Here is a 26,903-nt window from a genome sequence, read left to right as displayed (position 1 = left end):
CTCCCTCCTCTCTACTTCCCTCCCTCCCTCCTCTACTTCCCTCCCTCCCTCCCTCTATCCTCTCTAATTCCCTCCCTCTCTCCCTCCTCCCTCCCTCCTTCCTCTCTACTTCCCTCCCTCCCTTCCTCCTCTCTACTTCCCTCCCTCCCTCCCTCCTCTCTACTTCCCTCCCTCTTCTCTACCTCCCTCCCTCCCGCCCTCCTCTCTACTTCCCTCCCTCCCTCCCGCCCTCCTCTCTCACTCTCTGGGGTTCCTTTGATACATAATTCCGTCTCAAGAATGAGTCATGAGTCTCTAAGAAGCAATATAAACCCCCGCGTCAATAGAGCTCCGAGGGGGGGGGGATATTACTGCTCTCCAACCTCTAATCTGGCTCTCTGGGGGTTGTCGCCGGCCGGGAGCTCTAGCTCCAGGGCCCCTGGCACCTGGACGCTCAACACAGGTGACCACCGCTGGCTTCATGTCCCCTAGAGTGGGGGACGCCCTAACTTTGTCCAGTCTTCAACATTGATTCCTTTGCGTCTGTAACCCTGGAGGGAGCGAGGAGTTTGCAACGCTGCCATGCTTGCAAGATGGGGCTCTAGCTCCTGAACCCTGCCTCACCACCTCTGTCCGTCCCGCCTGTCTCTTGCCATATCTGTTTCTAAAACTGTTGTGTTACTGTCTACTGCGTCTACCTTTATTTCATTTCCAACTCTATCCCTTCGTTTGGCCCTCTCTTACGCTGTCTCGTTCTGGTCAACTTCTCACTGACAATCATCTATGTCATTAACATGTCTCCTAGATGCCGTCTCTTAAAGTTTAGTGTTCGCAGTTATAGTGCTTGTCTCAGTGGATAATCTGGAGTCGTTCTAGTGTGATATTTCTTTGGTTGCGAGACTAGGGGCTTCATATTGCAGACTGGGCCTCCCAGCCCTCATGCACACTGCCCCAAACTGCACACTTATTTTGTCTCTCTTCCCATGAATGTACATGGGGGGGGGGGAGGGTGTAGTGCGTGTAGAGGTCACACCAACAATACCTACCATCATACCATGGAAGATACTTGAAGGTCAGGCCCCAAATTTGCTCAGTAGAATAACAACATACTGGAGCGAAACATACGGAAGGAAATGCAAAATAGAACCAGTAGACGGCCCCGCTCCTGTGCCGGGTAAGCCCGCTACGGGCTCACCATAGCCTGTGCTACTTGGAACTTTTGTTCTGAGTAACTGAATCTAAAATTACTACTAGAACCAGTGAGGAGTAGAGGTGCCAAAGGCACAATTAGAGAACACTGAACATCAGAGGTCCACAGCAGTTTTTCTCCCAGCAAGCATTAGAAATATTGCTGGAACATAGGTGGATGGATTCAAGAGGCACTTAGACAGGTTCTTACAAGAAGTGCTGGACCAACCAGGCTGTAGTGGACATGTGGGCCTGCGGGCCGCTCTAAGCAACAGCCTGGTGGACCAAGTTATCATAAGTTGAGCCTGGCCTCAGGCCGGGCTTGGGGAGTAGAAGAACTCCCAGAACCCCAGAAACCCTCTCCAGGTATGATCCAGGTATACACATCACCCATCACCTGATTTCCATCACAACCTGTTTAAATGTTAATGTTAAAACTTTAATAACAAACATTTATGCACATTTAATGTGTGTATACGCGGGCTTGAGCGCGCACACGAACATACTGGCGCACTCAAACATACTGGCGCACTCAAACACACTGGCGCACTCAAACATACTGGCGCACTCAAACATACTGGCGCACTCAAACATACTGGCGCACTCAAACATACTGGCGCACTCAAAACATACTGGCGCACTCAAAACATACTGGCGCACTCAAAACATACTGGCGCACTCGAACACACTAGCGCACTCAAACATACTGGCGCACTCAAACACACTGGCGCACTCAAAACATACTGGCGCACTCAAAACATACTGGCGCACTCGAACACACTGGCGCACTCAACCACACTGGCGCACTCGAACACACTGGCGCACTCAAACATACATACAGACAAAGATACAACACGCAACATAAAATTTCAGTTGGTGTATAGAGTCTCTGTCTCGGCGCCTGAATGGTCTCCTTTGTGGCTCTATAGCTCTATTGCAGAGCTCTAAACTACACCTCGGACGGCGAATGACTTTTGACAGACAGACGAGGATATTTCAGATTAGAATCTAAAGAATTGTTCTCTTACGTTTATATTTTACGGTTAGTAATTGAAACTTACCCCTGATAGTTCAATACAAAATGTATGTTTAAATTTGTGAGGGTGCCACTTCTGGTGCCAATGTGGGGACCCATAGCCTCGGAGAAGAAAATAAAAAGTATTCAAAGAAGACCAACATATGTGTGTGTGTGTGTGTGTGTGTGTATATATATATATATATATATATATATATATATATATATATATATATATATATATATATATATATATGTCGTACCTAGTAGCCAGAACTCACTTCTCAGCCTACTATGCAAGGCCCGATTTGCCTAATAAGCCAAGTTTTCATGAATTAATGTTTTTTCCACTACCTAACCTACCTAACCTAACCTAACCTAACTTTTTCTGCTACCTAACCTAACCTAACCTATAAGGATAGGTTAGGTAGGGTTGGTTAGGTTTGGTCATATATCTAAGTTAATTTTAACTCCAATAAAAAAAGTTGACCTCATACATCATGAAATGGGTAGCTTTATCATTTCATAAGAAAAAAATTAGAGAAAATATATTAATTCAGGAAAACTTGGCTTATTAGGCAAATCGGGCCTTGCATAGTAGGCTGAAAAGTGCGTTCTGGCTACTAGGTACGACATATATATATATATATATATATATATATATATATATATATATATATATATATATATATGTTGAATATGACCGAAAGGGTAAGATTAATAATTCTAACACGAATCTTCTCAATATTTCTTACGTTTTTCTTCACTGTCGAGGGTAATTGAAAAATTAACTGCAAAATTCATTCTTATTTTTGGTCTGACGCCTGAAAGCGTTTCGTAATGTTTCTTACATTTTAAAAGACTAATTTACCCATAACATACATCATACTTATACTCGTTTTGGGTGAGGTGACTGAACTATGCCAGAACACGAATCAATGGGTATGAAAACATAAGAATGGAAGTAACTGCAGAAGGCTTATTGGCCCATACTTTCTCTTGCTGCTTCTCTGTTGGTTCGGGGTCTTGAAGTGGGTAGAATATAGTTGTGCATTAATTGGCGATTGATTGCTGGTGTTGACTTTTTGATGTGTAGTGCCTCGCTGATGTCGAGTCTCCTGCTATCGCTGTATATATCGATGATTTCTGTGTTGTTTGCTAAGATTTCTCTGGTGATGGTCTGGTTGTGAGAAGAGATTATATGTTCCTTGATGGAGCCCTGTTGTTTGTGCATTGTTAATCGCCTGGTAAGAGACGTTGTTGTCTTGCCTATATACTGAGATCTTTGGCGCTTACAGTCCCAAAACGGACATGTGAAGGCATAGACGACGTGGGTTTCCTTCAAGACGTTCTGTTTGGTGTCTGGAGAGTTTTTCATGAGTAGGTTGGCCGTTTTTTTTTTTTTTTGTAGTAAATTGTCAATTATATTTTTTGATTTTTGTCGTTAGGGATAACGTCCCTATGAATAATACCTTTCAGGACACTTTCTTCCGTTTTATGAGCCGTCGTAAAGAAGTTCCTGTAAAACAGTCTAATAGACGGTACAAGTGTTGTGTTAGTTGACTCTTCAGAGGTGTCAACTCTGAAGAGTCAACTGCTCCCAGCACCACTGTGGAACCTCTGCTCCCAGCACCACTGTGGAACCTCTGCTCCCAGCACCACTGTGGAACCTCTGCTCCCAGCACCACTGTGGAACCTCAGGTCCTAGCACCACTGTGGAACCTCTGCTCCCACCACCACCACCGTGGAACTCCTCCTGCACAGTGGTCTTTAGGAAGATCAATGATATGTACCTCTTGCGCCGTTTCTCTGAAGCAATACGGGCCATGGAAGACCATATGGTCCGGAAAACTGAGGAAGATTGTCATTATAATGGCCGCCGTGTTGCCTCAGGCCGTGGCATATGATGATGCTTGAGTAACCTATCAGACTACTGCGTTCTGCGGTGGTTCTGTCGTTATGAGATTGTTCGCCCTTCTTAGCCTCTTCTGCTTCCTTCTCCTCACAGTCCTGAAAACACCTCAAGGTGACACGTTTTTATGTATCTTCCTCTTTATCTCTCTCTTGCTTCTGTCTTCGTACTCTATCTCTGCCACCCTGCCTGTCTCTGCCACCCTGCCTGTCTCTGTCACCCTGCCCGTCTCTGCCACCCTGCCTGTCTCTGTCACCCTGCCTGTCTCTGTCACCCTGCCTGTCTCTGTCACCCTGCCTGTCTCTGTCACCCTGCCTGTCTCTGTCACCCTGTCTGTCTCTGTCACCCTGCCTGTCTCTGTCACCCTGCCTGTCTCTGTCACCCTGCCTGTCTCTGTCACCCTGCCTGTCTCTGCCACCCTGCCTGTCTCTGTCACCCTGCCTGTCTCTGTCACCCTGCCTGTCTCTGCCACCCTGCCTGTCTCTGCCACCCTGCCTGTCTCTGTCACCCTGCCCGTCTCTGCCACCCTGCCTGTCTCTGCCACCCTGCCTGTCTCTGTCACCCTGCCCGTCTCTGTCACCCTGCCTGTCTCTGCCACCCTGCCTGTCTCTGTCACCCTGCCTGTCTCTGTCACCCTGCCTGTCTCTGTCACCCTGCCTGTCTCTGTCACCCTGCCTGTCTCTGCCACCCTGCCTGTCTCTGCCACCCTGCCTGTCTCTGCCACCCTGCCTGTCTCTGCCACCCTGCCTGTCTCTGCCACCCTGCCTGTCTCTGTCACCCTGCCTGTCTCTGTCACCCTGTCTGTCTCTGTCACCCTGCCTGTCTTTGCCACCCTGCCTGTCTCTGTCACCCTGTCTGTCTCTGTCACCCTGCCTGTCTCTGCCACCCTGTCACCCTGCCCAACAAACAACCCAGCTGTCTTAATCTTTTAACACTCAAAATAAAGGCTTCTCCACTCCTGTTGCCTTTTGCGGGTTTCCTAAACATTTGGGAAAACACGAATGGTCTCAGCAGAGAGGGGAGGAGCAGAGATGAAAGGGAGGTGGAGAGGGGAGACGGAGAGGGGAGAAGGGCCAGTGGAGAGGGGAGAAGGGCCAGTGGAGAGGGGAGAAGGGCCAGTGGAGAGGGGAGAAGGGCCAGTGGAGAGGGGAGAAGGGCCAGTGGAGAGGGGAGAAGGGCCAGTGGAGAGGGGAGAAGGGCCAGTGGAGAGGGGAGAAGGGCCAGTGGAGAGGGGAGAAGGAGGGATGGGAGGTGTACCTCTCCGTGTTGTTACAAGTACAGACGGTGGTTGGAGAGGCCGCTGTTGTGGCGGCCCTAACAGCCCTCCGGAGGTTGATGGGCCTTAAGCTCGACAAACGAAGCGAAGAAGGAGGCCATAAAGTTACCTCACGACCCCCACACCAGCCACACACACACACAACCCTCCTGGAACCCTGTGGAATAACATTATATTGTCTTCTGTGGCACAGTTTTCCCTTCAGTCTTTGTTGTTGTTGTTTGTTGTGGTGGAGCAGTTGTTGTTGTGGTGGAGCAGTTGTTGTGGTGGAGCAGTTGTTGTGTTGGAGCAGTTGTTTGTTGTGGTGGAGCAGCAGTTGTTGTGGTGGAGCAGCAGTTGTTGTGGTGGAGCAGTTGTTGTGTTGGAGCAGTTGTTTGTTGTGGTGGAGCAGCAGTTGTTGTGGTGGAGCAGCAGTTGTTGTGGTGGAGCAGTTGTTTGTTGTGGTGGAGCAGCAGTTGTTGTGGTGGAGCAGCAGTTGTTGTGGTGGAGCAGCAGTTGTTGTGGTGGAGCAGTTGTTGTTGTGGTGGAGCAGCAGTTGTTGTGGTGGAGCAGCAGTTGTTGTGGTGGAGCAGCAGTTGTTGTGGTGGAGCAGCAGTTGTTGTGGTGGAGCAGTTGTTGTTGTGGTGGAGCAGCAGTTGTTGTGGTGGAGCAGCAGTTGTTGTGGTGGAGCAGCAGTTGTTGTGGTGGAGCAGTTGTTGTTGTGTTGGAGCAGCAGTTGTTGTTGTGGAGCAGCAGTTGTTGTTGTGTTGGAGCAGCAGTTGTTGTTGTGGAGCAGCAGTTGTTGTTGTGTTGGAGCAGCAGTTGTTGTTGTGGAGCAGCAGTTGTTGTTGTGTTGGAGCAGCAGTTGTTGTTGTGGAGCAGCAGTTGTTGTTGTGGTGGAGCGGCAGTTGTTGAGGTGGAGCAGCAGTTGTCTGGACGGACAGAAACACGGGACACGACACCATCCCCGAGGGAGGCAGGGCATGAAGAGACAGGGGTACGAGAGGGAGGGTACGAGAGGGAGGGTATGAAGAACAGAAGGCAGGTCAGACAGAGGTGTGGTGGTGGTGGTGGTGTGGTGGTGGGCAGGTGTGGTGGTGGGGGAGGTCAAGTCTGGAAATGGGTTGGGGAAGCATGTCACCGGGTGGGGATGGACCTGGAAATTGTCTCTCCATGTTGAGCGGGAGGTCGGAAATGTTCTTTGGCGAGGGAGGGGGAGGGGGGCGGTGTAGGTCAGGACGTGACCGCTGTACAAGCAGGAACCTGCCTGCCACACCTGCTTAGAGCACCGCTGTCTCCCTGCACACACCTGCCGGGCATCAACACTATATGTTGGGATTTGATACACATTCTGGATTTGTTATTATCTTATCCATCACACCTCAAGTTTAGACGACACCCCATGTTCGTGAAGTCTTATGGTATATGTGGTGAGTGATTGTGTCCAGGGATGTGTCTGGCGAGTGATTGTGTCCAGGGATGTGTCTGGCGAGTGATTGTGTCCAGGGATGTGTCTGGCGAGTGATTGTGTCCAGGGATGTGTCTGGCGAGTGATTGTGTCCAGGGATGTGTCTGGCGAGTGATTGTGTCCAGGGATGTGTCTGGCGAGTGATTGTGTCCAGGGATGTGTCTGGCGAGTGATTGTGTCCAGGGATGTGTCTGGCGAGTTTACTGATTGTGTCCAGGAATGTGTCTGACGAGTGAGTGATTGTGTCCAGGGATGTGTCTGGCGAGTTTACTGATTGTGTCCAGGAATGTGTCTGACGAGTGAGTGATTGTGTCCAGGGATGTGTCAGGCGAGTGAATGATTGTGTTGTGCCTAAGGTCTCACAAACATTACTGATGACTCTGGCCCTTCACACCTTCAACTGGACACACTGTACCTGCCTCTCACAATTGGCTAAACTTTACGCTAATTCACCAACAGGAGACGCGCACGTTAGCAGCGGCTTGACGTGCAGACCTGGTGATAGATCACCAACGCCACCATGGTGATAGATCACCAACGCCACCATGGTGATAGATCACCAACGCCACCATGGTGATAGATCAGCAACGCCATCAAGGTGATAGATCACCAACGCCACCATGGTGATAGATCACCAACGCCACCATGGTGATAGATCACCAACGCCACCATGGTGATAGATCACCAACGCCACCATGGTGATAGACCACCAACGCCACCATGGTGATAGATCACCAACGCCACCATGGTGATAGATCACCAACGCCACCATGGTGATAGATCACCAACGGCACCATGGTGATAGATCACCAACGCTAATAGAAGGACACCTGGTGGAATATGACAATACTACACCGTCTGTTTTCCCCTAAAGAAGAGCCCTGGTTCCACTGCCCTCTGGTGGTAGCAATTTGAATAATCGACAGCGATGGCAAATGGAATCGTATATTTGGCGGGCGAATTTTGGTTTCTCATTTGGCCTCCGATGTCGCCAAACTTTAGTAGGAAATATCAGGGATTGAGGTTGTGAAGGTACGGGAAGGTGATGGGGTTTGTTGCCGTGGGGAGTGTTTGTGTTGTTGGTTAAGGGCGCCACTCTTGTGGCTCACTACTGTGGTGGTGGTGGGTCACTACTGTGGTGGTGGTGGGTCACTACTGTGGTGGTGGTGGGTCACTACTGTGGTGGTGGTGGGTCACTACTGTGGTGGTGGTGGGTCACTACTGTGGTGGTTGTTCAGGGTTAGTAATATAGTGGTTGTTCAGGGTTAAAATCAAGTCCAAGCGCAGTTAAAAGCTCTGTACCTCAGGGTACAGTCCTTGCACCAAAACTTTTCCTTATTCTCATATCAGATATAGACACAAATACAAGTCACAGCTTCGTATCATCCTTTGCAGATGACACGAAAATCAGCATGAAAATTACCTCTGCTGAAGACACTGAAAAACTACAAGCAGATGTTAATAAGGTTTTCGACTGGGCAACAGAAAATAACACGATGTTTAACAGTGATAAATTCCAGGTACTCAGGTACGGTAAAAATGAGAATCTTAACCATAATACAGGTACAAAACACAGTCAAATTTGCCCATAGTAGGAAAGCAACATGTACAGGATTTGGGAATAATGTTGTCTGACGACCTAACGTTTAGGGAGCATAACCAAGCAAGTATTGCGTCAGCCAGAAAAATGATCGGATGGATTACGAGAACTTTCAAATCCAGGGATCCCATCACAATGGTTGTACTCTTCAAGTCACTTGTGTTGTCCCGTCTTGAGTACTGCTCAGTATTCACTTCCCCCTTCAGAGCAGGAGAGATTGCTGAAATAGAGGGAATACAGAGAACATATACGGCACGCATAGACGAGATAAAACACCTAAATTATTGGGATCGTCTCAAAGCTCTCCAAATGAGAGCTCTAGAAAGGAGACGAGAGAGATACCAAATAATATACACATGGAAAATACTGGAGGGCCAGGTCCCAAATCTACACAGTAAAATAACAACGTATTGGAGTGAATGACATGGAAGAAAATGCAGAATAGAACCAGTGAAGAGCAGAGGTGCCATAGGCACAATCAGAGAACACTGTATAAACATCAGAGGTCCGCGGCTGTTCAACATCCTCCCAGCGAGCATAAGAAATATTGCCGGAACAACTGTGGACATCTTCAAGAGGAAACTAGATATAGTTTTATCCAAGGAGTGCCGGACCAACCGGGCTGTGGGCCGCTCCAAGCAACAGCCTGGTGGACCAAACTCTCACAAGTCAAGCCTGGCCTCGGGCCGGGCTCTGGTAGTAGAACTCCTCCCAGAACCCCATCACGCAGGTACTGTGGTGGTTTAGGGTTAGTACTGTAGTGGTGGTGGTTGAGGGTCACTACTGTGGTGTATACTCTCTCTTCCCCACCTTCCCACTTTGCTAACTTTAACAATAACGTTTTAAACGCGCTGCTTAAAGTTTTCAGCTTTATCCTCTCACCTTTAATTAATGCTGCCAATTTGCCCCGTAAGTTTGATTCAATTAGTCGTGTGTCATTGAACATTGGAACACCCAGGCCGGCCTGGCGGGTTATCTTGAGGTTATCTTGAGATGATTTCGGGGCTTTAGTGTCCCCGCGGCCCGGTCCTCGACCAGGCCTCCAACCCCAGGAAGCAGCCCGTGACAGCTGACTAACACCCAGGTACCTATTTACTGCTAGGTAACAGGGACATTCAGAGTGAAAGAAACTTTGCCCGTTTGTTTCTGCCTCGTGCGGGAATCGAACCCGCGCCACAGAATCACGAGTCCTGCGCGCTATCCACCAGGCTACGAGGCCCCTGTAAACGGGTAGTCGACGGTCCACCACTTCTTGTGTGTGTGTAAAGTATATATTTTCTAAGAGACATATTACATAGATACAGCAACAGAGTAATGTAGAGAAAGACCAATGACCGAGGTGTGCAAGAGATCAATTGATCTGTGTTGCACAGTGCAACACAGCGTTATGTCTGATGGCCAGGAGAGTCCTGAGGCACTCAGAGTTTGGAGGGCACGCACTCTCCCCGTGGACTTGAAGAGAGTACGAGGCCAGTCCTCTCCTGGACCTGCATATTATCATCTGGGAGAACTCTTTAACATGCTCCTCGAAACCTTTAATGAATGTTTATTGGCTGTGTTTAGTCTCCTGTGAGTTGTGTTAACATCATAAACATTTGTATTCATAAACCCAAAGCTGCCTTTTGCATAAACAAATTCATAGCTGCCTTATTCAGACATATTAGGAGTAAATGTGTGCTATTGTGTTCTCTGACTCCCTACATAATGGATATGTAGTGCTTTCGTGGACCTTTTTTACCACTCTCTCTGATTATTATACTACCTTGAGCTTTTGTGGAGGGTGTGAGGTATATCTCTGCTCTACACCTTCACCTCTTGTACACTGCCTACACTCTACGTTGCTCTTTTGTTGCATACACAAACATACATGCAGGCATATACACAGCTAGGTCAGGGATCTTCACTTCTTATATTTCATAATCGTGTTGTGCGAGAGATTTGCAAAGGTTGCATCTTCATGTTTCTATCTCCCCTTTTCTTAAGCAAGTGTAGTGTTCTGGGACCCTGTTCTGGGTCCTTATACCTCGCTTGTGGCTTCCTTGTGTCTCCTGTCTCGCCTCTCTAGTTCCAGTCGTTCCCCTCTATGCCCGCCCGCTCTCTCTCTCTCATTGCCTCTTCCTCAACATTCTGTAGCTCTACTGATATGTGTCTTTTTAATCCTTTCTGAGTTCCCTAGTTCTCTTCCTGGTATTCTCCTCTCCCCCTCCTCACAATCTCTCCTCCCCCTACTCACAATCTCTTTTCCCCCTTCTCACAATCTCTTCTCCCCCTCGCAATCTCTGCTCCCCCTCCTCACAATCTCTGCTCCCCCTACTCACAATCTCTCCTCCCCCCTCCTCACAATCTCTCCTCCCCCTCCTCACAATCTCTCCTCCCCCCTTCTCACAATCTCTCCTCCTAGTGGTTCTCTCACCCGCATGTTCACTTACAGTGCTCTCTCACACACACGCTGTAACCTTATTTATGCTTCTAACTTTAATTTCACGCTGTTTGTAATTTTACAAATAAATTGCATACTTATGACTTTAATAATTGTTATTTTTAGTATATAATTAGATAGTGATCAGCTAATTTATGAGTTAGAATAGTGAGCATGTCTGCTGTGTATAATGTGTACTTCATCCATATGTGTACTCTATGTATATCTTGTTCTCTCTCTCTCTCTCATTCTCCTCCCTAAATCTGTATAAAGTCTCTCACTGGATAAAAACTCTTAAGTTATAAGTATCTATTAGCACTGATCTGTTGTGACATAATCCATTATCTTATAAAATATAAAAATATGTAGCCTCACCATCTGATTATTTTAATCTTTTTGTTTTTAATTGAAACCTCACTTAAGGCAAAGTAAAGATGTTCATCTTCAGATGGTGTTAAGGAACTGCAACATTGAAAAGCAGTATAAAATGTCTGGATAATTTTTTTATCCCATTGCACTCTGGATATATGTGAAGACTTTATCCAGTGAGCGAACATCCTTGTCATATTTTCATATTTAATACCTCCCTTACTAATTCCTACCAACTATAATAATCCTGAGACGACTGTGGTAACTCTCATGCGTCGCGGTAATCCTTATCAACTAAAATAATCCTTATCCAGCTACGGTAATCCATATCACATAAATCAGAGTAAAAATACCTTGAGAGAGCAATCTCTCTCTCTTGACAATCTCTTATAATACACCAAACCCTTAATTTAGGTAATACCTTTAGGGTCATACTTTACCCTAAGGGTATTCCCTTACCTTAAGGGGTATTTCCTTTACCTTGCCCCATGGTATCGCAGTATCTCCATGGTCATATCTTGTGGTGATTGTCCGTCTCCATTGGCTCCTAGCCCCCCAGCAGCCTTTCCCAGCCCCGTTTCCTGTTTCTACCCTAGCCCCAGTAGCCTTTCCTATCCTCAGCACAATCTTGCCTACCCCCCCTAGCCAGTATTCCCAGCCCCGTGGGTGGTGTCAGGTGGCTCTGACTCCTGGTAAACACACTTAAGGAGATCATCCCTTGCAACTTCCTTCCCAGAATGGCGTTCGTGCAGGAGAATGACAATGGTGTATGGATTCCTGTCAGTAATCCTGGCCAGATGATCCTGGCTACTTTGATTACAGCCAGAGCACATACTGTCTGTCTTGTCCTCCCTCAGTCTCCTGTCTATCTACCGCCTTATCCATCCCAGTCTCCTGTCTATCTACCGCCTTATCCATCCCAGTCTTCTGTCTATCTACCGCCTTATCCATCCCAGTCTCCTGTCTATCTACCTCCTTATCCATCCCAGTCTCCTGTCTATCTACCGCCTTACCCATCACCACTCCCTCCCATCCTCCTCCAATATCTCCCCTCCCCCCCTGTCAATAACACCACAACAATAACCTTCCCCCAGCACCCCCTCCTCCAGCAGCACTCCCCCACACCGGCCACCCTCCCCAACCACTACCACCACCACTACCACCACCACTACCACAACCACCACCACCACCCCTCTCCGGCTAACGGTGCCCTAGTGACTAACCAGAGTGTCCCTGCTTGCCCCTCCTTCCAGGCGCTGCTTCAGGCCCACGATGTGGTGGCTCACGAGGTGTACGGAGACGAGGCCATTCGCGTAACGCCGCCGCCGCTCCTGCCCTACCTGAACGGCGACGACGGTGTCGACCCCGCCAACGGTGACGTCGATATGGACAACATTACCAGAGTCAGACTCGTCCAGTTCCAGAAAAACTCGGATGAACCCATGGTACGTGGTACGTCTAGCCGACCCCCACCTCTCTCTCTCTCCTCCACGCCTGGGCCAGTGGTGGTGGTGGTGGGGGTGGCCTGGGCCAGTGGTGGTGGGGGTGGGGGTGGCCTGGGCCAGTGGTGGTGCTGGGGGTGGCCTGGGCCAGTGGTGGTGGGGGTTAGCCTGGGCCAGTGGTGGGGATAGCCTGCATCAGTGGTGGGGCAGCACACCTGCACCAGTGGTGGGGGTAGCCTACATCAGTGGTGGGGCAGCACACCTGCACCAGCGGTGGGGAAGCACACACCTGCACCAGCGGTGGGGAAGCACACACCTGCACCAGTGGTGGGGCAGCACACCTACACCAGTGGTGGGGCAGCACACCAGTGGTGGAGCAGCATACCTACACCAGTGGTGGGGCACCACACCAGTGGTGGAGCAGCATACCTACACCAGTGGTGGAGCAGCATACCTACACCAGTGATGGGGCAGCACACCAGTGGTGGAGCAGCATACCTACACCAGTGGTGGGGCAGCACACCAGTGGTGGAGCAGCATACCTACACCAGTGGTGGGGCAGCACACCAGTGGTGGAGCAGCATACCTACACCAGTGGTGGGGCAGAACACCTACACCAGTGGTGGGGCAGCACACCTACACCAGTGGTGGGGCAGAACACCTACACCAGTGGTGGAGCAGCACACCTACACCAGTGGTGGGGCAGCACACCTACACCAGTGGTGGGGCAGCACACCTGCACCAGTGTTGGCAGCACACCTGCACCAGTGGTGGGGCAGCACACCTGCACCAGTGGTGGGGCAGCACACCTGCACCAGTGGTGGAGCAGCACACCTTCACAAGTGGTGGGGCAGCACACCTACACCAGTGGTGGGGCAGCACACCTACACCAGTGTTGGAGCAGCACACCTACACCAGTGGTGGGACAGCACACCTAAACCAGTAGTGGGGCAGCACACCAGTGGTAGGGCCGCACACCTGCACCAGTGGTGGGGCCGCACACCTGCACCAGTGGTGGGGCCGCACACCTGCACCAGTGGTGGGGCCGCACACCTGCACCAGTGGTGGGGCCGCACACCTGCACCAGTGGTGGGGCAACACACCTGCACCAGTGGTGGGGCAGCACACCTGCACCAGTGGTGGGGCAGCACACCTGCACCAGTGGTGGGGCAGCACACCTACACCAGTAGTGGGGCAGCACACCTACACCAGTGGTGGAGCAGCACACCTGCACCAGAGGTGGTGCAGCACACCTGCACCAGTGGTGGGGCAGAACACCTCCACCAGTGGTGGGGCAGCACACCTACACCAGTGGTGGGGTAGCACACCTACACCACTGGTGGGGCAGCACATCTACATCACTGGTGGGGCAGCACACCTGCACCAGTGGTGGGGCAGCACACCTTCACCAGTGGTGGAGCAGCACACCTACACCAGTGGTGGAGCAGCACACCTGCACCAGTGGTGGGCAACACACCTGCACCAGTGGTGGGGCAGCACACCTACACCAGTAGTGGGGCAGATCACCTACACCAGTGGTGGAGCAACACACCTCCACCAGTGGTGGGGCAGCACACCTACACCAGTGGTGGGGCAGCACACCTACACCAGTGTTGGAGCAGCACACCTACACCAGTGGTGGAGCAGCACACCTGCACCAGTGGTGGGGCAGCACACCTACACCAGTGTTGGAGCAGCACACCTACACCAGTGGTGGCACAGCACACCTACACCAGTGGTGGGGCCGCACACCAGTGGTGGGGCCGCACACCTGCACCAGTGGTGGGGCCGCACACCTGCACCAGTGGTGGGGCCGCACACCTGCACCAGTGGTGGGGCCGCACACCTGCACCAGTGGTGGGGCAGCACACCTGCACCAGTGGTGGGGCAGCACACCTGCACCAGTGGTGGGGCAGCACACCTACACCAGTAGTGGGGCAGCACACCTACACCAGTGGTGGAGCAGCACACCTGCACCAGAGGTGGTGCAGCACACCTGCAACAGTGGTGGGGCAGAACACCTCCACCAGTGGTGGGGCAGCACACCTACACGAGTGGTGGGGCAGCACACCTACACGAGTGGTGGGGCAGCACACCTACACCAGTGGTGGGGTAGCACACCTACACCACTGGTGGGGCAGCACACGTACACCAGTGGTGGGGTAGCACACCTACACCAGTGGTGGGGCAGCACATCTACATCACTGGTGGGGCAGCACACCTACACCAGTGGTGGGGCAGCACACCTACACCAGTGTTGGAGCAGCACACCTACACCAGTGGTGGGACAGCACACCTACACCAGTGGTGGGGCAGCACACCAGTGGTGGGGCCGCACACCTGCACCAGTGGTGGGGCCGCACACCTGCACCAGTGGTGGGGCCGCACACCTGCACCAGTGGTGGGGCCGCACACCTGCACCAGTGGTGGGGCCGCACACCTGCACCAGTGGTGGGGCCGCACACCTGCACCAGTGGTGGGGCCGCACACCTGCACCAGTGGTGGGGCCGCACACCTGCACCAGTGGTGGGGCCGCACACCTACACCAGTGGTGGGGCAACACACCTGCACCAGTGGTGGGGCAGCACACCTACACCAGTGGTGGGGCAGCACACCTACACCAGTAGTGGGGCAGCACACCTGCACCAGTGGTGGAGCAGCACACCTACACCAGTGGTGGAGCAGCACACCTGCACCAGTGGTGGGCAACACACCTGCACCAGTGGTGGGGCAGCACACCTACACCAGTAGTGGGGCAGCACACCTACACCAGTGGTGGAGCAACACCACCAGTGGTGGGGCAGCACACCTACACCAGTGGTGGGGCAGCACACCTACACCAGTGTTGGAACAGGACACCTACACCAGTGGTGGGAAAGCACACCTACACCAGTGGTGGGGCAGCACACCAGTGGTGGGGCCGCACACCTGCACCAGTGGTGGGGCCGCACACCTGCACTAGTGGTAGGGCCGCACACCTGCACCAGTGGTGGGGCAGCACACCTGCACCAGTGGTGGGGCAGCACACCTGCACCAGTGGTGGGGCAGCACACCTACACCAGTAGTGGGGCAGCACACCTACACCAGTGGTGGAGCAGCACACCTGCACCAGAGGTGGTGCAGCACACCTGCACCAGTGGTGGGGCTGAACACCTCCACCAGTGGTGGGGCAGCACACCTGCACCAGTGGTGGGGCAGCACACCTACACCAGTAGTGGGGCAGCACACCTACACCAGTGGTGGAGCAGCACACCTGCACCAGTGGTGGGGCTGAACACCTCCACCAGTGGTGGGGCAGCACACCTGCACCAGTGGTGGGGCAGCACACCTACACCACTGGTGGGGCAGCACACCTACACCACTGGTGGGAGAGGGTGACTTAGGGCACCAGAACAAGTCCTGTACGAGGCTGAGGAACTGGTGATCCAGGTCTGTAGTGAAGGTAAGTGGTCTAGTTATGTACACACACCTGCTGCTGGATCATTATACCTACTCCTGTATCATTATACCCGCTGCTGGATCATTATACCTACTCCTGGATCATTATACCCGCTGCTGGATCATTATACCCGCTGCTGGATCATTACACCTACTCCTGGATCATTATACCCGCTGCTGGATCATTATACCCGTTGCTGGATCATTATACCTACTCCTGGATCATTATACCCGTTGCTGGATCATTATACCTACTCCTGGATCATTATACCCGCTGCTGGATCATTATACCTACTCCTGGATCATTATACCCGCTGCTGGATCATTATACCCGCTGTAGGATCATTATACCCGCTCCTGGATCATTATACCTACTCCTGGATCATTATACCCGTTGCTGGATCATTATACCTACTGCTGGATCATTATACCTGCTGCTGGATCATTATACCTACTCCTGGATCATTATACCTGCTGCTGGATCATTATACCCGCTGCTGGATCATTATACCTACTCCTGTATCATTATACCCGCTGCTGGATCATTATACCTACTCCTGGATCATTATACCCGCTGCTGGATCATTATACCCGCTGCTGGATCATTACACCTACTCCTGGATCATTATACCCGCTGCTGGATCATTATACCCGTTGCTGGATCATTATACCTACTCCTGGATCATTATACCCGTTGCTGGATCATTATACCTACTCCTGGATCATTATACCCGTTGCTGGTTCATTATACCTACTGCTGGATCATTATACCTGCTGCTGGATCATTATACCTACTCCTGGATCATTATACCTGCTGCTGGATCATTATACCCGCTGCTGGATCATTATACCTACTCCTGTATCATTATACCCGCTGCTGGATCATTATACCTACTCCTGGATCATTATACCCGCTGCTGGATCATTATACCCGCTGCTGGATCATTACACCTACTCCTGGATCATTATACCCGCTGCTGGATCATTATACCCGTTGCTGGATCATTATACCTACTCCTGGATCATTATACCCGTTGCTGGATCATTATACCTACTCCTGGATCATTATACCCGCTGCTGGATCATTATACCTACTCCTGGATCATTATACCCGCTGCTGGATCATTATACCCGCTGTAGGATCATTATACCCGCTCCTGGATCATTATACCTACTCCTGGATCATTATACCCGTTGCTGGATCATTATACCTACTGCTGGATCATTATACCTGCTGCTGGATCATTATACCTACTCCTGGATCATTATACCTGCTGCTGGATCATTATACCCGCTGCTGGATCATTATACCTACTCCTGGATCATTATACCTGCTGCTGGATCATTATACCTACTCCTGGATCATTATACCTGCTGCTGGATCATTATACCCGCTGCTGGATCATTATACCTACTCCTGGATCATTATACCCGCTGCTGGATCATTATACCCGCTGCTGGATCATTATACCTACTCCTGGATCATTATACCCGTTGCTGGATCATTATACCCGCTGTAGGATCATTATACCCGCTGCTGGATCATTATACCCGCTGCTGGATCATTATACCTGCTGCTGGATCATTATACCTACTCCTGGATCATTATACCCGCTGCTGGATCATTATACCTGCTGCTGGATCATTATACCTACTGCTGGATCATTATACCTGCTGCTGGATCATTATACCCGCTGCTGGATCATTATACCCGCTGTAGGATCATTATACCCGCTGCTCGATCATTATACCCGCTGCTGGATCATTATACCTGCTGCTGGATCATTATACCCGTTGCTGGATAATTATACCTACTCCTGGATCATTATACCCGCTGCTGGATCATTATACCCGCTGCTCGATCATTATACCCGCTGCTGGATCATTATACCTGCTGCTGGATCATTATACCTGCTGCTGGATCATTATACCTACTCCTGGATCATTATACCCGCTGCTGGATCATTATACCCGCTGCTGGATCATTATACCTGCTGCTGGATCATTATACCTACTCCTGGATCATTATACCCGCTGCTGGATCATTATACCCGCTGCTGGATCATTATACCTGCTGCTGGAACATTATACCTACTCCTGGATCATTATACCCGCTGCTCGATCATTATACCCGCTGCTGGATCATTATACCTGCTGCTGGATCATTATACCTACTCCTGGATCATTATACCCGTTGCTGGATCGTAATACCAGCTGCAAGATACTAGCATTATACATGTTAATGGATCATTATACTTGCTGTTGTATAATGACACAATATGGGAAATCATTCATATATGCATAACACAAAATAACGAAATAAAATAAAGTTCATTAATGGCCTCCTAATAGAATCGAACTCAATATTTGGTGCATTTACACAAACCCACACAGAAGACCACATGGATAGTGACATCTGGATCTCGAATTATAATCTATATAGATGTGAGAGAGTAATTTGGTCAAGTGGAGGAGTAGGTCTGTATATTAAAGAGGAGCTGGCATGTACAGAGCTCCTGTCCAGGAGTGAAGTGTCCTGTGAAGTGGTAGAGGTACTGGGAATCTAGGAAGAAAATCTAAATCTAATTATTATTCTAATATACAAACCGCCAGATGCAACAGTTGAGGAATTCACAGAGCAGATCCACAAATAGAGACTATTCTTGATAACCTAGCAAACCCAGTACCAGATATTATCTTCCTTGGAGACTTCAATATGCCCTGTTTAAAATAGAGAATAGTAAATAATAACGTTATAGCAGGAAATCAACATGGAAATAACCAATCACAGGTCAGAACTACTCAGATTCTGTGACAAATTCTCGCTCAGTCAGCAGATTACAGAACCAACTAGGAACGAAAACACGCTGGACCTGATATTCACGAACAATGATGAACTAATCAGAGGCATTACCATCTCAGATACAACATACTCAGACCATAAGCTCATTGAAGTGGGAACTAGCATAAATAACGGTAGTAGGTCTAAGAGACCCAACAAGCGAGGAGGAGCATTCAATCAATTCAATTTCAACAATAGGAGGATCGACTGGGAAAAAATAAATTTTCAAAAGTCGACTCACAAGTCAAGCCTGGCCTCAGGTCGGGCTTGGGGAGTAGAACAACTCCCAGAACCCCATCAACCAGGTATCAGGTAAATATAGATCTTGCAAACATTCAATGGGAGACGGTCTTACGCGACAAAACTCCCACACAGGGAATAGCTCAACTGACAGCTGAAGCTTACAAGGTCTGCTTGAAGCACGTGCCTGTGAGGAGGGGCAGAAAGAGGACCACTCTAGGAAGAGAACGCAGACGACTGTACAGGAGAAGGAAAAAAAAATAACGGAAATGCTTAGGCAGACACAACTATCACAAGCAAGGAAAATAAACCTAAGCAGCGAGATCGAAGAAACAGAGCAAACATTGAAGCGATCATATGAGTCTGAGGAAATGGATTTGGAACAGAAAAGTATACAAGAGATAAAGAAAAAAAAATTACATATGCAAAATCGAAATAAAAAAAAAACTCCAACAGTATTGGATCTTAACTTACAACCAAAGGTACGTACACAGAGGACAACAAAGAAATTAGTGAAATTCACAGAAGCCAGTATGAGGCTATGTTTAGCACACCAATAAACAACATGAAAGTTGATGACCCAGACAGCTTCTTTATGAATGACATTCAAGCTGCAGATAATATAACGGATATTACCACAAACTCGGAAGACTTTGAAAGAGAAATTAACAATATGTCCAAACACTTAGCTCCTGGGCCTGATTCTTGGAATTCAATATTCATAAAGAAATGTAAAGTACCAGTAGCGCGAGCACTCAGCGTAATATGGAGAAAGAGCCTGGATACAGGGGAGATACCAGCAGCACTTAAATCTGCAGATATAGCTCCTCTGCACAAGGGGGGAGTAAAGCCTTGGCAAAAAATTAAAGACCAGTTGCACTAACATCACACAAAGTCTTTAAAAGAGTGATTAGGAATCAAATTTCCAGTTTTATGGAAAATAATGAACTACACAACCCAGGAAAACATGGATTTAGAGCGGAAAGATGCTGTCTGTCACAGTTACTCAACCACTAGGACAGAATCACAGGAGCCTTAGAGGAAAAGCAATATGCACATGTTGTATACACAAACTTTTCAAAGACTTTTCTCCAAGGAGTGCCGGACCAACCGGGCTGTTGTGGATATGTGGGCCTGCGGGCCGCTCCAAGCAACAGCCTGTTGGACCAAACTCTCACAAGTCAAGCCTGGCCTCGGGCTGGGTTTGAGGAGTAGAAGAACTCCCAGAACCCCATCAAGCAGGTATCGAGCAGGCTTTCGACAAATGTGACCATGGAATGATTACCCTTAAAATGAGAACATTAGGAATTACGGGTAAAGGCGTTGGATTTACAACTTTCTGTCAAACAGAATGCAGAGCGTGACGGTCAATCAAGTAAAATCAAGCCCAAGTGCAGTGAAAACCTCTGTACCCCAGGGCACCCCAGGGCACAGTCCTTGCACCGCTGCTGTGTCTCATTCTTATCTCTGGTATAGACAAAAATACTAGTCACAGCTTCGTATCATCCTATGCAGATGATACAAAAATCAGCATGAAAATCATCACTGTAGAAGACACTGAAAAACTACAATCAGATATAAAGTTTTTGATTGAGCAACTGAAAGTAACATGATGTTTAAAGGTGATAAGTTTCAGGTACTTAGGTACGGTGGAAACGAGGAACTTAAACGAAACACGGGGTACAGGACACAATCACACCTACTTATAAAAGGAAAGCAAAAGGTTAAAGATCTGGGAATTATGATGTCTGACGACCTGACATTAAGTGAACACAACCGAGCAAATATAGCGGCGGCCAGGAAAATGATTGGATGGATTATGAGAACGTTCTAATCCAGAGACGCCACAGCAGTGTTAGCACTATTTAAATCACTGGTGCTGTCCCGTCTTGAGTATTGCTCGGTGATCCCTTCCCCCTTTCAAAGCAGGAGAGATCTCTGAATTAGAGGGAATACAGAGAACATATACGGCACGCATAGACACGATAAAACATCAAAATTATTGAGACAGTCTCAAAGCTCTTAAAATGTATTCTGGAAAGGTGACGAGAAAGGTATCAAATAATATATACATGGAAGATACTGGAGGGCCAGGTCCCAAATTTACACAGTAGAATAACAACATCGAGGCATACGGAAAGAAATGCAGAATAGAACCAGTGAGGAGTAGAGGTGCCATAGGTACAATCAGAGAACACTGAACATCAGAGGTCCACAGCTGTTTAACATTCTCCCAGCATGCATTAGAAATATTGCTGGAACAAAGGTGAATGTCTTCAAGAGGCACTTAGACAGGTTCTTGCAAGAGGTGCTGGACCAACCAGGCTTTAGTGGATATATGGGCCTGCGGGCCTCTGTAAGCAACAGCCTGTTGGACCAAGTTATCACAAGTCAAGCCTGGCCTCAGGCCGGGCTTGGGGAGTAGAGGAACTCCCAGAACCCTCTCCAGGTGTGTTGTATCATTATATATGCTGGTGGATCATTATACCTGTCTGTTGGATAATTATACCTGATGTTAGATCATTATATATGCTGTTGGATTATTATACTATACTGCCGGTAGATCATTATACATGGTGGTTGATCATTATACATGCTGGTTGATCATTATACATGGTGATTGATCATTATACATGCTGGTTGATTATACATGCTGGTTGTACATTATACATGCTGGTTGTTCATTATACATGCTGGTGGATCATTATACATGGTGGTTGTTCATTATACATGCGGGTGGATTTTTATAACTGCTGCTGGATCATTATACCTGCTGTTGGATTAATTATATACATGCTGATGGAATCATTATACATGCTGATGGATCATTATACCTGCGGGTGAATTATTATGCTTGCTGGTGGATCAGTATACATGCTGATGGGATCATTATACATGCTGATGGATCAATATACCTGCGGGTGAATTATTATGCATGCTGGTGGATCAGTATGCATGCTGATGGGTTCATTATACATGCTGGTGGATCATTATACCTGCGGGTGAATTATTGTGCATGCTGGTGGATCAGTATACATGCTGATGGGTTCATTATACATGCTGGTGGATCATTTATGATGAATATGATCATATGATATATTTTCTTTATCAAAGTTAGACCTAACATGGAAATGTTATCAAACCTTACCTAACCTGACAGCTGGGTGGACAGCGCTTCGTATTCGTAGTTCTGAGGTTCCGGGTTCGATCCCCGGTGAAGGCGGAGACAAATGGGCAAAATGTTTCTTTCACCCTGATGCCCCTGTTACCTAGCAGTAAATAGGTACCTGGGAGTTAGACAGCTGCTACGGGCTACTTCCTGGGGGGGGGGTAACAAAATGGGGGCCTGGTCGAGGACCGGGCCGCGAGGACGCTAAGCCCCGAAATCATTTCAAGATAACCCTTAAGATAACCTAACATAACGAAGTCAGTAATTCATGTTCTTAATATAAAATATAATAATTGTAATAAATCATATTATATATATATATATATATATATATATATATATATATATATATATATATATATATATATATATATATATATATATATATATGCGGAAAATCCACAGAGAAATATGAAATGAGGTGAACGTTTCGGCTTGTTAAAGCCTTCTCCCTTCTCCTTAGACAGTCTGGTGTTGACAAAGGCTTTAACAAGCCGAAACGTTCACCTCATTTTATATTTCTCTGTGGATTTTCCGCATAAAATGATCAGTGTTTTGTGATCGTCAATTGCATATATATATATATATATATATATATATATATATATATATATATATATATATATATATATATAAATATATATATATATATATATATATATATATATATATATATATATATATATATATATATATATATATATATATGCCGAGGCTGACCAGTGAAGCCTCTCGAAGCCAAGCTTTTGGTGTGTGTTGTTGCCTAATTGTGTTAACCTAATTGTGGTTGCGAGGGTTGAGCTTCAGCTCTTTGGTCCCCCCTCTCAACCTTCATGTGTTCCAAAGCTTTCTGGGTTCTGTCAGCTGCAAATATAAAGCTGTAAATGTAGCCAACCTCCTTTACTTTACATTTTATTGCACTTTGTTCACAATGTTAACGCAAATAAAGCTTAGATGTGGTCTGGGAGGAGCTTAATGTGGGCCTCGGCTTGATTGTCTACACTCTCCAATGATGCAAAGTCCTCTGGTACCTTTAGTTATTCACTCTTATAGTTTATTTTCATTTTACCATTGCATGAGGGCTTCAACATTTTGCATTTTACTCGCTTGATGGTGACTCATGGGTTATTGTGTGGTGTTGATGGTGACTCATGGGTTATTGTGTGGTGTTGATGGTGACTCATGGGTTATTGTGTGGTGTTGATGGTGAACCATGGGTTATTGTGTGGTGTTGATGGTGACTCATGGGTTATTGTGTGGTGTTGATGGTGAACCATGGGTTATTGTGTGGTGTTGATGGTGAACCATGGGTTATTGTGTGGTGTTGATGGTGACTCATGGGTTATTGTGTGGTGTTGATGGTGAACCATGGGTTATTGTGTGGTGTTGATGGTGACTCATGGGTTATTGTGTGGTGTTGATGGTGACTCATGGGTTATTGTGTGGTGTTGATGGTGACTCATGGGTTATTGTGTGGTGTTGATGGTGAACCATGGGTTACTGTGTGGTGTTGATGGTGAACCATGGGTTATTGTGTGGTGTTGATGGTGAACCATGGGTTATTGTGTGGTGTTGATGGTGACTCATGGGTTATTGTGTGGTGTTGATGGTGACTCATGGGTTATTGTGTGGTGTTGATGGTGACTCATGGGTTATTGTGTGGTGTTGATGGTGAACCATGGGTTACTGTGTGGTGTTGATGGTGAACCATGGGTTATTGTGTGGTGTTGATGGTGAACCATGGGTTATTGTGTGGTGTTGGTGACTCATGGGTTATTGTGTGGTGTTGATGGTGACTCATGGGTTATTGTGTGGTGTTGATGGTGAACCATGGGTTATTGTGTGGCGTTAATGGTGTCCCAGGGAAACAGGCATGTTCCCCCCTGCCGCTCCCAACATGTCCACACCAGGATGTCCACCACGGAGTCCATGGTGCTCTAGACAGAAATGATTTCATTTCATCAACCATTTTTCCCCCCTTCAGTACGCCAGACTTCTCTCCCCTCTGATACAGTTCCTGACCAGGTCAACCCTTCCGCAAGCCATTCAGTCATTTATCTTATGTCTGAATAGGTCAGTGATTATTGGATCATGTTTGGCTTTTTCATCGTTATCCCTTATTCTTGCGGGTCTCTTCTCCCGTGTCCAGACCCTTCCTGGTGCCCTCTCTCCCTGGGTTATCTTAGTCCTTACCTCTTCTTTCAAGTAACTTTTTGAGGGCAGCATAAAGAATGGTGTGGGGAGCGAGGCTTCAGTATTATCTTTAGATATTTGGTTCGTTTCCCTGGCTCTGTGTCACACCTCACTCTGGTCTGGTGGCCGTGGTTGTCTGGCTGGTGGCCGTGGTTGTCTGGCTGGTGGCCATGGTTGGCTGGCTGGTGGCCGTGGTTGGCTGGCTGGTGGCCGTGGTTGGCTGGCTGGTGGCCGTGGTTGGCTGGCTGGTGGCTGTGGTTGGCTGGCTGGTGGCTGTGGTTGGCTGGTGGCCGTGGTTGGCTGGCTGGTGGCCGTGGTTGGCTGGCTGGTGGCCGTGGTTGGCTGGCTGGTGGCTGTGGTTGTCTGGCTGGTGGCCGTGGTTGGCTGGCTGGTGGCCGTGGTTGTCTGGCTGGTGGCCGTGGTTGGCTGGCTGGTGGCCGTGGTTGGCTGGCTGGTGGCCGTGGTTGGCTGGCTGGTGGCCGTGGTTGGCTGGCTGGTGGCCGTGGTTGGCTGGCTGGTGGCCGTGGTTGGCTGGCTGGTGGCCGTGGTTGGCTGGCTGGTGGCCGTGGTTGGCTGGCTGGTGGCCGTGGTTGGCTGGCTGGTGGCCGTGGTTGTCTGGCTGGTGGCCGTGGTTGGCTGGCTGGTGGCCGTGGTTGGCTGGCTGGTGGCTGTGGTTGTCTGGCTGGTGGCCGTGGTTGTCTGCCTGGTGGCCGTGGTTGGCTGGCTGGTGGCCGTGGTTGGCTGGTGGCCGTGGTTGGCTGGCTGGTGGCCGTGGTTGGCTGGCTGGTGGCCGTGGTTGTCTGGCGTAGTTGGCTGGTGGCCGTGGTTGGCTGGCTGGTGGCCGTGGTTGGCTGGCTGGTGGCTGTGGTTGCCTGACTGGTGGCCGTGGTTGGCTGGCTGGTGGCCGTGGTTGGCTGGTGGCCGTGGTTGGCTGGCTGGTGGCCGTGGTTGGCTGGTGGCCGTGGTTGGCTGGCTGGTGGCCGTGGTTGGCTGGCTGGTGGTCGTGGTTGGCTGGCTGGTGGCTGTGGTTGTCTGGTGGCTGTGGTTGTCTGGTGGCCGTGGTTGTCTGGTGGCCGTGGTTGTCTGGTGGCTGTGGTTGTCTGGTGGCCGTGGTTGTCTGGTGGCTGTGGTTGTCTGGTGGCCGTGGTTGCATGGCGTGGTTGAGACCACACCAGGTACGGAGTAATTACTGTAGTGCACAATCCCTGCAATATAGTTTTAACTTAGCTGTTATATATTGTCATGCAAATTGTTATCAGTGCTCGCTGCAACTGGAGTGTTGCGAATATTGCCGCGGAAAATACTGCCGCCAGTATTTTTAGACGGAATGTTTGTTAATTTGCTTGTGTGTGTATATTTGGGTGTGTTGGTACGTATTGATTTATGTATTAGAGTGGGCGGCAGGTGCTGGTTGTATGTATACGGTGTGAGGGTGGGGGGCGAGGTGTGAGGGTGGGGGCGCAAGGTGTGAGGGTGGGGGGGCAAGGTGTGAGGGTGGGGGGGCAAGGTGTGAGGGTGGGGGGGCAAGGTGTGAGGGTGGGGGGCAAGGTGTGAGGGGTGGGGGCAAGGTGTGAGGGTGGGGGGCAAGGTGTATGAGTGGGGGGGGCGAGGTGTGAGGGTGGGGGCAAGGTGTGAGGGTGGGGGGCAAGGTGTGAGGGTGGGGGGCAAGGTGTGAGGGTGGCTGGCAAGGTGTGAGGGTGGGGGCAAGGTGTGAGGGTGGGGGGCAAGGTGTATGAGTGGGGGGGCGAGGTGTGAGGGTGGGGGCAAGGTGTGAGGGTGGGGGCAAGGTGTGAGGGGTGGGGGGCAAGGTGTGAGGGTGGGGGGCAAGGTGTGAGGGTGGGGGGCAAGGTGTGAGGGTGGGGGGGCAAGGTGTGAGGGTGGGGGGGCAAGATGTGAGGGTGGAGGGCAAGGTGTGAGGGTGGGGGGCAAGGTGTGAGGGTGGTTGCAAGGTGTGAGGGGTGGGGGGCAAGGTGTGAGGGTGGGGGGGCAAGATGTGAGGGTGGGGGGCAAGGTGTGAGGGTGGGGGGCAAGGTGTGAGGGTGGGGGGGGCAAGATGTGAGGGTGGGGGGGCAAGGTGTGAGGGTGGGGGGCAAGGTGTGAGGGTGGGGGGCAAGGTGTGAGGGTGGGGGGCAAGGTGTGAGGGTGGCGGGCAAGGTGTGAGGGTGGGGGCAAGGTGTGAGGGGTGGGGGGCAAGGTGTGAGGGTGGGGGCGAGGTGTGAGGGTGGGGGGCACAAGGTGTGAGTGTGTGAGGGGAGAGTGTGAGGATACAGCTCACCAACACACACACAGCATCACGCGGGATTCTAATGATGACCAAGAAAGATAAATTTGTTATAAATAATGATGTTCCGTAATGAGAGATGGTGGGGGAGGC

At 49.6% G+C, this 26,903-nt stretch overlaps 2 protein-coding genes across 8 annotated transcripts in view; one reads left to right on the top strand and one right to left on the bottom strand.

Moving 5' to 3' along the window:
• The window catches only part of CASK (peripheral plasma membrane protein CASK), a 942,297-nt gene that overhangs the window by 818,039 nt on the left and 97,355 nt on the right, over positions 1-26,903 (top strand). For all 7 annotated transcript variants that reach the window (XM_069317358.1, XM_069317359.1, XM_045728953.2 and 4 more), the window contains one exon: positions 12,459-12,650. In XM_069317358.1, the coding sequence (XP_069173459.1) occupies positions 12,459-12,650 (192 nt within the window). The remainder of the gene's footprint in view (positions 1-12,458; positions 12,651-26,903) is intronic.
• LOC123747016 (uncharacterized) overlaps positions 23,051-26,903 on the bottom strand; it is a 135,852-nt gene continuing 131,999 nt past the window's right edge. Inside the window, exon 4 of the mRNA XM_069317362.1 lies at positions 23,051-25,734. Coding sequence (XP_069173463.1) covers positions 24,632-25,734 — 1,103 coding nt within the window. The 3' untranslated portion in view covers positions 23,051-24,631. The remainder of the gene's footprint in view (positions 25,735-26,903) is intronic.

The sequence above is a fragment of the Procambarus clarkii genome, chromosome 87 (assembly GCF_040958095.1).
Source record: "Procambarus clarkii isolate CNS0578487 chromosome 87, FALCON_Pclarkii_2.0, whole genome shotgun sequence".
NCBI lineage: Eukaryota > Metazoa > Arthropoda > Malacostraca > Decapoda > Cambaridae > Procambarus > Procambarus clarkii.
Note: the sequence above shows the minus strand (reverse complement) of the source record. Positions and strands in the feature narration are given on the sequence as shown.